We start from the raw sequence: 12,063 nt of genomic DNA on the forward strand, positions 1-12,063 counted from the left end.
GCGACCTTGCTGGACAAGCTAGGATTTGGCAAGCACGAGGACAACCAGTAGCAATTCTCGCCGTGTGCAGGCGGCCATTATGTGCTGAAACGTAGGCCCAGACATGTCTCCAGATACGTCTTCGCTGGTCATCAGGGTTCCGTTCGAAGCTGGACTCATCACTAAAGACAATTCCAATCAGTCAGTGAGATTCCGGACCGAAGACGTGTCTGAAGGCGCCCCAGACGGCGGTGGGATACCAAACTGACTGTTGCCGCGATAACAGCCGACAACTAGGAGTGGTGGTCTGGATGCCATTTCTTTTCATAGCAAGACCCCTTTGGTTGTCATCCGCGGCACCCTTATAGCACAGCGGTACATCAACGATATTCTATGCCCCGTTTTGTTGCCGTTCCGTTCATTGTAAGCCATCCTGGGCTTACATTTCAACAAGATAATGCCCTCCCGCACACGGCGATAATTTCTACTGCTTGTCTTTGTGCTTACCAAACTCTACCGTGGCCAGCTAGGTCGCTTCTTCCCTACCTAATTGTGAACGATTAGAGCATTATGGGTAGGGCCCTCCAACCATCTCGAAATTTTGACGACCTAATGTGCCAGTTGGACAGAATCTGGCACGATATCCCTCAGGAGGACGTCCAACGACTTTGTCAGTCAGTGCCAAGCCGAGTACTTGCTTGTATAAAGGCCAGAGGTGGACTAAAGCTTTATTGACTTGCTAAATTTCTGAAGCTCTTCTACGTGAAAGCATCATCTAATTTCTCTTAAATGTGCGTAAGCATCACATCGACCAATTTTCCTTGCATTCGGACAGTTCCATAAAGGTATCTTTTGTCTTGAAATGCATGCGTCTTCCCATTCACTCCAGACAAGCTCAGTGAGTGACAAATCAGATGATCGGCCAGGTCAATCAAAGATCCAAACATTCCTCAGGGCTTTGGTGTTGTGAAATGCAGTGTTTAGAGTCTCGTATCATTACGCTGTAATACGTTCAAGAAACCAACAGGCTACAATATCTTATTACCATATCCAGTAGCTCTCCACACAATGATTCTAGGAGTTGGAGACTCTTGAGAAACGCTGCTTCCTGTACCTTTCACCACGTTGTCTATGGATTCGGTGCTAATCTGACTGACACAAAGAGAAGCAAGGCTCACCTCTGAACACAACAGAATCCCGCCCAATGTCCCAGTGAAATATGGCTCTACGCCATGCAAGTCTCTGCTGTCTGCGGTATGGTGTCAGTGGTAAAAGGCCCGTGATGTGAACCCCGCTTCCAGTAATCTGATCGCAACAGCTCGAGGTGACACTCTGCCTGTAACCTTAAACTGGAGTTCAGCTTTTGCCGTCCGTCTGCTCTTCAGAGCCAGTCGAACAATCCTACGAAATCATGGTGTTGTAGCTCTGGAATAATCCGCGCCTGCTCTTCTTGCCGCGTTGTTGCCCTGAGTCCATTTCATCACCACTACCCGTTCTGCAGTCACTGCACTACAATCAGTTGTCTGTGTGATTTGTCGGTAAGCAGCAAGTACAGGTGCTCTGGGTATGCTGTGCGGAGATCTTGACCTGAAAAGATGCAGTAACGTTAAATATTTGGGATAGTCCTCGTGTTCTCATGCGAGGTGTGGGAGAAAAGTGATGAGACTGATTAATTAACTACCAAAGTTTTAATTTTTTTTCAAATAACAATGTTGTCCACTTCAAAGTAGTTCCCTCCGGCAGCCATACACCGGTAGAGTCGTTGTTCCCAGCCTTGGTAGCAGCGTTGAAAGGCTTCAACTGGTAGGGACTGTAACATGTGGATCACTTTCTTCTGTATGTTCTCCAGAGTCCGGAAATGACGTCGTCTTACGACATTTCTCGATTTAGAGCAAAAAGAAAAAAGTCGCAAGGACTCAGACCAGCTGATTAGGTGGGATCTGGAACAACAGGAATGCCTTTTGAGGTTGAAAATTCCGTGATGGACGTAGCTGTGTAACATGGATCATGGTTATGATGCAGCATACACTTGTCTGTAATGTCCTGTTTCACTCAATTCACTCTTTTCCTGAGCCTTTCAAGGACGTCTTTGTAAAACACTTGGTTGACAGTTTGTTGTGGAGGAACAAATTCTTTGTGCTCGATACTCCTATTGTCAAAAAAGCAAATCAGCGTAATTTTGATCTTTGATTTTCTCGCTAAAGCTTTTTTCGGTCGAAAAGATGTCTCAGTGTGCCACTCTTGCCGCTTAGTCTCACGATCGTACTCAAAAATCTAAGATTCATCACCTGTGATCACACGATTGAACCATTCATGATCTTTGGCAACCCTCTCAAGAAGATCAACGCATACGTTTCTTCGACCGTCCTTCTGTTCAGTGTGAGGTTTTTTGGCACGATTTTAGCACAAACCTTTCATATGTGCAAGAATTGCGTCAAAATTTGATGAATGGTGAATATTTTCAACTTTAGCAGGTGACCCGTCATCCTTAGTGTTAAACGTCGGTCTGATCTCACAAGAGCACGCAGAAGTTCACATTTTTCATAGATTTTTGAAGTTGAAAGTCTCCCTGAGTGAGGTTCATGTTCAACGTATTCTCGGCCTTCCAAAAATGACATTTGCCATCGAAAAATTTGTGCTCTTGACAAGATATGTTCCCTGTAGGCCTCTTCCTACTTGTCAGAGGTCACACTCAAGGCTTCCCAACTTTAATGCAAAACTCGATTGCATAACGTTGCTCTAAATTCCGTTGTTCCATTTTCGTAACGCACTCCAAAAACACAACTTCACTGATGGCGCTCTCAAAAATGATGTGATGGCTGTATAGAGCATCTGGAAGGGATGAACACACCGGTCTACACAAGTAGAACAACACAGCGTTGCCAGATCACTCGCAGTGCTGGCGGTCTCATTACTTTTTTCATACAAGCGCACCACTCTTCATCTCTAAGAATGGCTTTCTTCTGTACTGAGAATAAGCTCGCATAAGGATGAACTTTTGATCAGCGTATCCCACATGGATGGGAATATTGACGGTATCAGTTGGTAGCGTTTATGGTGTAACACTTCGCCGTCCGGGGTGGCCGTGCGGTTCTAGGCGCTACAGTCTGGAACCGCGTGACCGCTACGGTCGCAGGTTCGAATCCTGCCTCGGGCATGGATGTGTGTGATGTCCTTAGGTTAGTTAGGTTTAAGTAGTTCTAAGTTCTAGGGGACTGATGACCTTAGAAGTTAAGTCCCATAGTGCTCAGAGCAACTTTTTGTAACACTTCACATTCCTGTCTGTGTATTTTGTCTTACGGTACCATTAAGTAAACTTTTTAGCCTCACAAGTACGAGCTTTGATGCAAAGACGCCGTGTGTGTGTGTGTGTGCGCAGGCGTGCCGGCGAGCGGCGGCTCTGGCTCGTCGGGTGCGCTGCAGGACGGCGGAGGTGGAGGCGGCGACGGGTCCGGGGGCGGCGCGTCGCCCGTGGGCGTCGGCGCCGGCGCGGGGGCGGCAGCAGCTGCCTTCTCCGCGGCCGCGTGGGCGGCCATGCCGGACTCGTCCAGCGGTCAGTACCACCTGTGTCCTCAACTTCCCCTGTGTGTAACTGTCGAGTTTGACTTTAACGTCCATCAGTTAGAAATCAGAAATAGGCTGGTCGTATCAGGGTAATTCGAATAAAAGCGTTAGCGACGGAAGAGGGTAAAAAAAGGACGCCACTCCCATGGAAGTACTGGGCAGAGGTGGGCAAACCCAGGACCGGTTTTAGGCCATGCGGGGCCTGTAGCACTGATGAAATGTATATGCTCTCATATTTCTTAAATGAATTGTTTTACTTCCATGTTGTTGTTGTTGTTGTTGTTGTGGTCTTCAGTCCTGAGACTGGTTTGATGCAGCTCTCCATGGTACTCTATCCTGTGCAAGCTTCTTCATCTCCCAGTACCTACCGCAACCTACATCCTTCTGAATCTGCTTAGTGTATTCATCTCTTGGTCTTCCTCTACGATTTTTACCCTCCACGCTGCCCTCCAATACTAAATTGGTAATCCCTTGATGCCTCAACACATGTTCAACCAACCGATCCCTTCTTCTAGTAAAGTTGTGCCACAAACTTCTCTTCTCCCCAATCCTATTCAATACTTCCTCATTAGTTATGTGGTCTACCCATCTAATCTTCAGCATTCTTCTATAGCACCACATTTCGAAAGCTTCTATTCTCTTCTTGTCCAAACTATTTATCGTCCATGTTTCACTTCCATACATGGCTACACTCCATACAAATACTTTCAGAAACGACTTCCTGACACTCAAATCTATACTCGATGTTAACAAATTTCTCTTCTTCAGAAACGCTTTCCTTGCCGTTGCCATTCTACATTTTATATCCTCTCTACTTCGACCATCATCAGTTATTTTGCTCTCCAAATAGCAAAACTCCTTTACTACTTAAGTGTCTCATTTCCTAATCTAATTCCCTCAGCATCACCCGATTTAATTCGACTACACTCCATTATCCTCGTTTTGATTTTGTTGATGTTCATCTTATATCCTCCTTTCAAGACACTATCCATTCCGTTCAACTGCTCTTCCAAGTCCTTTGCTGTCTCTGACAGAATTACAATGTCGTCGGCAAACCTCAAAATTTTTATTTCTTCTCCATGGATTTTAATATCTACTCCAAATTTTTCTTTTGTTTCCTTTACTGCTTGCTCAATATACAGATTGAATAACATCGGGGAGAGACTACAACCCTGTCTCACTCCTTTCCCAACCACTGCTTCCCTTTCATACCCCTCGACTCTTATAACTGCCACCTGGTTTCTGTACAAATTGTAAATAGCCTTTCGCTCCCTGTATTTTACCCCTGCCACCTTCAGAGTGTGAAAGAGAGTATTCCAGTCAACATTGTCAAAAGCTTTCTCTAAGTCTACAAATGCTAGAAACGTAGGTTTGCCTTTCCTTAATCTAGCTTCTAAGATAAGTCGTAGGGTCAGTATTGCCTCACGTCTTCCGATATTTCTGCGGAATCCAAACTGATCTTCCCCGAGGTCGGCTTCTACTAGTTTTTCCATTCGTCTGTAAAGAATTCGCGTTAGTATTTTGCAGCCGTGACTTTTTAAACTGACAGTTCGGTAATTTTCACATCTGTCAACACCTGCTTTCTTGGGGATTGGAATTATTATATTCTTCTTGAAGTCTGAAGGTATTTGGCCTCTCTCATACATCTTGCTCACCAGATGGTACCATACTTCCATGTAATTCGTCTGATAAAATTGTATTCCACAAATTTAGTAACCAACAGATTTTACGCCCCTCAATTTCTGAATAATTATCAGACTTAGACATTCAGACTCAGTGTGTCGGTGGGAATTATTGGAGATCGCCTCGTGGGACCAATCATCCTTCCACATTACTTCACAGGCGCGGCGTATCTGCTCTTTCTGCGGGCGACCCTGCCTCCACTGATGGAACATGTGCTTTGGTGGTACGAAGGGTACCTGGTTACTATATGATGGTGCTCCAGCTCACTTCCGTATGTCCGTGCAGAGATATCTTGATAATATCTACGCCACCCACACATTGCAGCTGAACCTTTGCTGATGTTTCACTGCCACCATACCACTAAAACAGTAGTGCAGACAGAGCGTTCCCATTTGCCTGGTGACCTCTGTTGTTCCTTATCCTCTTATCCTGAAGATCGATCACATCTGATGAACAGGGAGTCAAGACAGAATAATGAAGTTTTGTAGGAAAATGTTATCACTCATATGAGAGCATACCATACTCGTGAGTCAGTTTGTCCACGGGAGATCATCCACGTTACATAAAGACGAATCTCGAGCTAAAAAGGGTAATTAAAAATTTGTTCAGCGGGATAGAAAAACAGGAAGGGGTGAATGAGTTCCTGTGCTGAAAGGAGGTAAAGTCGCTCTGCATCCTTAAAATACAGACAAGAAAAAACAGAACGTAAAAGTGAATAAGTGAATTGCGTCTTTTTTTTAGCATCTATCAGTAACGTCCCCCATAACCAGTTCCTTAAAGAATCGAATTCCCATGCGTAAAACAGCTTCATATTTGTGACTACTTTACAAACGAGTTACTGTTTTGTAAACATCCTAAGACAAAAAGAACGACGCATCACGAAAGAATTATCCGAATGGAATGGAAATCGCTATCAGTAGAAGTGATGTACATGTACAGATAAAAAAATGATTATAATTTCAGAAAAATTGGATGATTTTTTTTTTCAAGATAAACAACTTAACAAATTGGGAAAGTCAATAACGCATTGGTCCATCTCTGGCTCTCATGCAACATTATTCGGCTTGGCATTGATTGACAGAGTTGTTGGATGTCCTCCTAAGGGATATCGTGCCAAATTATGTTCATTTGGCGCGTTAGATCGTCAGACTTCCGAGACGGTTGGAGGGCCCATCCCATAATGCTTGTCCTCAATTGGGGAGAGATCCGGCGACTTTGCAGGCCAAGGCAGGGTTTTGCAAGCATAAAGACAAGCAATACAAACTATCGCCGTGGACGGGCGGAAATTATCTTGCTGAAATATAAGCCCAGGATACCTTGCCATGAAGGGCAACAAAGCGGGGTGTGGAATATCGTCGACGTACCGCTGTGCTGTAAAAGTGCCACGGATGACAACCAAAGGGATCATGCTCTGAAAAGAACTGGCATCCCAGACCCTCACTCCTGTTTGCTGGGCCTTATGGCGGGTGACAGACAGGTTGGTATGCCGCCACTGTCTAGGGCGCCTTCAGATGCTTCTTCGCTGGCCATCGGGGCTCAGTTCCAAGCGGGTCTCTTCACCGAAGACAATTCTACTGTAGTCGGTAATATTCCAGGCCAAAGACGTTTCTGGAGACACCCCGAGCAATGTGGGATACCAATGACTGTCGCCCGCCATACGTCCGACAACCAGGATTGATGGTCTGCGGTGCCATTTCATTTCGTAGCAGGACGTCTTTGATTGTCAACCGCGGCACCCTTATAGCACAGCGATACATCAACGATTTTTACGTCCAATTTCGTTGCCCTTCGTGACAAGCCATCCTGGGCTTATGTTTCAGCAAGATAATGCCGTCTACATCTACATCTACATTTATACTCCGCAAGCCACCCAACGGTGTGTGGCGGAGGGCACTTTACGTGCCACTGTCATTACCTCCCTTTCCTGTTCCAGTCGCGTATGGTTCGCGGGAAGAACGACTGTCTGAAAGCCTCCGTGCGCGCTCTAATCTCTCTAATTTTACATTCGTGATCTCCTCGGGAGGTATAAGTAGGGGGAAGCAATATATTCGATACCTCATCCAGAAACGCACCCTCTCGAAACCTGGCGAGCAAGCTACACCGCGATGCAGAGCGCCTCTCTTGCAGAGTCTGCCACTTGAGTTTATTAAACATCTCCGTAACGCTATCACGGTTACCAAATAACCCTGTGACGAAACGCGCCGCTCTTCTTTGGATCTTCTCTATCTCCTCCGTCAAACCGATCTGGTACGGATCCCACACTGATGAGCAATACTCAAGTATAGGTCGAACGAGTGTTTTGTAAGCCACCTCCTTTGTTGATGGACTACATTTTCTAAGCACTCTCCCAATGAATCTCAACCTGGTACCCGCCTTACCAACAATTAATTTTATATGATCATTCCACTTCAAATCGTTCCGCACGCATACGCCCAGATATTTTACAGAAGTAACTGCTACCAGTGTTTGTTCCGCTATCATATAATCATACAATAAAGGATCCTTCTTTCTATGTATTCTATGTATTCGCAATACACGGCAAGAGTTCTACTGCTTGCGTTCGTGCTTGCCAAATCCTAGCTTGGCCAGCAAGGTCGCCGGATCTCTCTCCCCCGATCGAGAACGTTTGGAGCATTATGGGCAGGACCCTCCAACCAGCTTGGGATTTTGACGATCTGACGCGCCGATTGGACAGAATTTGGCACGATATCCATCAGGAGGAAATCAAACAACTCTGTAAATCAATGCCAGGTCGAATAACTGCTTGCATAAGCACCAGAGGTGAACCAACACGTTATTGACTTGCTCAATTTGTGAAGCTCTCTATCTTGAATAAATCTTCCAATTTTTCGTAAATGGTAATCATTTGTTTGTCTGTGCGTATTCATCACATCTACTGATTTCCGTCCCATTTGAATAATTGCGTGATGGTGCGTCGTTTTTTTGTTTGTGACATCATATCTCCTGAACTATATGTCGTACAATGATGTAATTTTACATTCAGTGGTGTATGTGGATACCGTCTGTAAAATATGTTGTCAAGAGTTAGTATTAGAGAAGTGATAAATTAAAACATTGTGCCTGATGCTGAAGTTTTATCGCATGAACAGCGAAAATGTAGTAAGCAATAAACTTTGTTGCTTTCATAATTTTGTGCCGTGTCAGCGATAAAAATTTTGGAATGATTTTCAATCACTTACAAAGTTTGTTGAAAGTGGCAAAGTGCTGTCATTCTAAAATACTGGTCGTATTGCATTATGGGGAATTTGTATGTCGTAACTGAAATTGCCTAAGATATATAAAGTTTCTCATTTAGTACTTGTGTTACTGTGTTGAACTTTAACATAAAATTGTACTTTTTAATAAATAGCTTCCAACAGAAGTTAAATTTTTAAATTTGGTCAATAATTAGACAAAATACTGAAAAATCAAATTTTTGTTGCCCCTGGAAGCTGTTAGACTAGGACTGAATGACCATTTCAGCTAATTAGTAATATTTGTGTTCCTGAAGTTAACTGTAAAAAACCACAAACTATATACCTCACAGTCTTATGCAGTGTGATGTTTTTTGCATTTGTGGCTATGATTTGAACAAGCATTGTGAATTTTGCTCATTAAAATTTTATCATCACTATTATTTCTGTACAATAGTTTTGTGCAAAACAAGAGAAATATGCCTGTAGAGGCAAATGAGTATAAACAGAAGACTATAACATCAGTTTTTGTATTTTCATGGTTTAATGCCATTTGGTTATTAATTATGAACTTTGACAGTCTAAAAATGTTAGTAGAATCCTCAGACAAAAAGTTTTGGAAAGTATTTCCACACAGTGGTAACTCATTCTAAATATTTTCTCCGTTCACAGTTGTCAAGAGTGAAGGTCGCAGCCCGGGTCTGACTGAAACTTCATCACTGGGTCAAGATAGTCTATATTCTGACTCACTAACTGCCGCGTACAACACTTCGGATTCACAACATACCTATGCTTCACCAACTCAGCAGTACTACACAAGGTAATTTCAGGGATGCCATGTGCAAAAGAAACTCATTACGGGCAACCAGATAATACATAGTAATTTTTATTGACATACACAACACCAATTTCTTTCAAAATTATTCATGTGAAAATCAGTTCATTCCATCTCCATTAGAAAGAATAGTAAGTTTTAGAACTTAGTAGTCACATTAAACATATAAATAATTAAATTGTTTTATTTGTACCTAATTTTATATTATTGAAATGACTTTTTGTGGCCAATAAGCATTCACTTTAGGAGCATTGAGCAATATATGCTGATGGAAAAACATGCTGATAGAAAAACATTGGCACACAAAGAAGGAATTACATGACATAAACAAAAGTTGGTAAGCTTGTTTCTACATCTGAAAGATGATGTCTAATCAAATTTCATGCCTGTCACAAAAAACTGGCACTAGTAGTGCCATTGTGAGGATGCAAATCAGATTTGGTTTAAATAAATGCTGTAACATTCATGAGTGTTAGTTACCTTTCAGATTGGATGTGACAAGTTGATGTCGGTCAAGAATGTCTTTAAGGTGACGGAGACACCATTATCATCACTTCAGTGTGTTTGAAAGGGGTCATGTAATAGGGCTACTAGAAGCTGGATATTCCTTCTGTGATACTGCAGAAAGACTTGGTAAGAATGTAGCCACTGTACATGGTTGCTGGTAGCAGCGGTCATGAGAATGTACAATCGCAAGACGACTGAGCACTGTGCGAACAAGGCCCCTGAACTAGGTGATACTCCATCAGAACTTTTGAAATCTTTGGAAGAGCTAGTTTTGACAAACTACTTCATCTGGTGTACAAGATGTATGAAACAGGTGAAATACCCTGAGACTTCAGAACAAATGTAAATTTTTCAATTGCAAAAGAGGCAGGTGCTAACTGGTGTGAATACTACCAGACCATGAGTTTAATAAGTCATGGTTGCAAAACATTCACACAGATTATCTACAGAAGAATGGAAAAACTTCATGACTGCAGAGAAGATCAGTTTGGGTTTCAGAGAAATGTAGGAACATGCAAGACAGTGCTTACACCAAGTCTTATGTTAAAAGATAGGTTGCAGAAAGATAAACCTACACTTATAGCAGTTGTAGATTTAGAGAAAGCTTTTGACAGTATTGAGTGGACTGCTCTATTTGAAATTTTGAAAGTAGCAGGGACAAAATACAGTGAGCAAAAGTGTTCCAAACATACACAGAAACCAGACAGCAGATAGAAGAGTTGATGGTAATGAAAGGGAAGCCATCGTTGAGAATCGAATGAAACAGAGTTTCAGCCTATTCCTGATGTTATTCAATGTGTACACTGAGTAAGCTGTGAAGGAATCTGAGGAGAAACTGGAAAGGATTTGAAGTTCAGGGCGAAGGAATAAAATCTTAGCAGTTTACCAACAACATTGTAGTTCTGTTAGAGATGACAAAAAGGGCTTGGAGGAGTAGTTGAACTGAATGGATAGTGTCATGAAAAGAGATTGTAAGATGAACATCGCCAAAAATAAAACAAGGGCTGTAATCGAATTATATTAGGTGATAATGAGGAAATTAGATTAGGAAATGAGACACTAAAAGTAGCAGATGACTTTCGCTATTTGAACAGCAAAATGTCTGGCAATGGTCAAAGTAGAGAGGATATGAAAGGCAGACTGGCAATAGCAAGAAAACCATTTCTCAAAAAGAAGAATTTGTTAACATCTAATATAAATTTTAAAGTATTAGGCAGTCTATCCAGGAGGTAATTGTCTGAGTGTAACCTTGTATGGAAATTAAATTTGGACAATAAACAGTTCAGACAAGAAGAGAATAGAAGCTTTTGCAATGTTGAAGATCAGGTGGATAGATCAAATAAAAAATTACAAGGTACTGAATCAAATTGGTGGAAAAAAATTGTGGCACAACTTGACTAAGAGAATGGATCACTTGATAGCAGATATCTTGAGGCATTGGGGAACTGTCAGTTTGGTAATGGGGGTAGGTGTGGGTGTGGAGAGTAAAAATTGTAGAGGAAGACCAAACCTTGAATACAATAAATGGGCTCTAATGGATGTATATTGCAAATGTTATGCAGAGATGAGGAGGCTTGCACAGAATAGCCTAGCATCAGACCAGTCTTCAGACTGAATACCATAACAGCAACAACACTCTTGTCACATTATTGAGCATACTTCCTGCTCTTCTCACAAATAATTCATGGAAATTTAGAAAATTGTTTGCTTCTGTATATACTGTAGTTCAAATCTGTTCTTAATAATCCATCTTTGTTTAGAGTTGTTGTCAGAGGTCTTCCTGTTATTGTTGTGCTCTAATGTGACATGTACAAGTACATCATCTTGTCAACAGGAGGTCATAAAATATGTTGCACTAACTCATTTGAGTTAGGAAATCTGCCACATAGACTTCTTGGATGTAATAGATTGGCATAACAAAGGAAAACTTAATGCAGATGATTTGAATGTTTTAAAACTGAATTAGCATACTACGCATTAATCACTGCCTCACATCAGTCTAACATTTTGTAATTGGACTCCTTCTTCATAAACAAGTTTTGCATTCCTGATATCCTGTCAATGAATTGCCACCTGCCATATTGATGTAAACGAGTGAATAATTTTGTCAAGGAAGAAAATCTGTGGCCTGTCACAAAGCTTAATATTGATTGTTTTCATTGTGTTACTTCATTTTTTTTTTGTATCACGGCAGTGTTGACACACTATATCCACACATCCACTATTTAACACTGCCTGCTCACAACTGACTGATCAAATGCACATCTTTTGGTCAAATGCACATCTGTTGTTTACAGTTCC

At 42.1% G+C, this 12,063-nt stretch overlaps 1 protein-coding gene across 4 annotated transcripts in view; it reads left to right on the forward strand.

Moving 5' to 3' along the window:
- LOC126416805 (eyes absent homolog 2) overlaps positions 1 to 12,063 on the forward strand; it is a 763,097-nt gene that overhangs the window by 710,635 nt on the left and 40,399 nt on the right. For 3 of the 4 annotated variants that reach the window (XM_050084676.1, XM_050084679.1, XM_050084675.1), the window contains 2 exons: positions 3,359 to 3,532; positions 9,093 to 9,240. In XM_050084676.1, coding sequence (XP_049940633.1) covers positions 3,359 to 3,532; positions 9,093 to 9,240 — 322 coding nt within the window. The remainder of the gene's footprint in view (positions 1 to 3,358; positions 3,533 to 9,092; positions 9,241 to 12,063) is intronic. The other variant, XM_050084678.1, reaches the window with a different exon arrangement.

This window comes from Schistocerca serialis, chromosome 8 (assembly GCF_023864345.2).
Source record: "Schistocerca serialis cubense isolate TAMUIC-IGC-003099 chromosome 8, iqSchSeri2.2, whole genome shotgun sequence".
Taxonomy (NCBI): Eukaryota; Metazoa; Arthropoda; class Insecta; order Orthoptera; family Acrididae; genus Schistocerca; species Schistocerca serialis.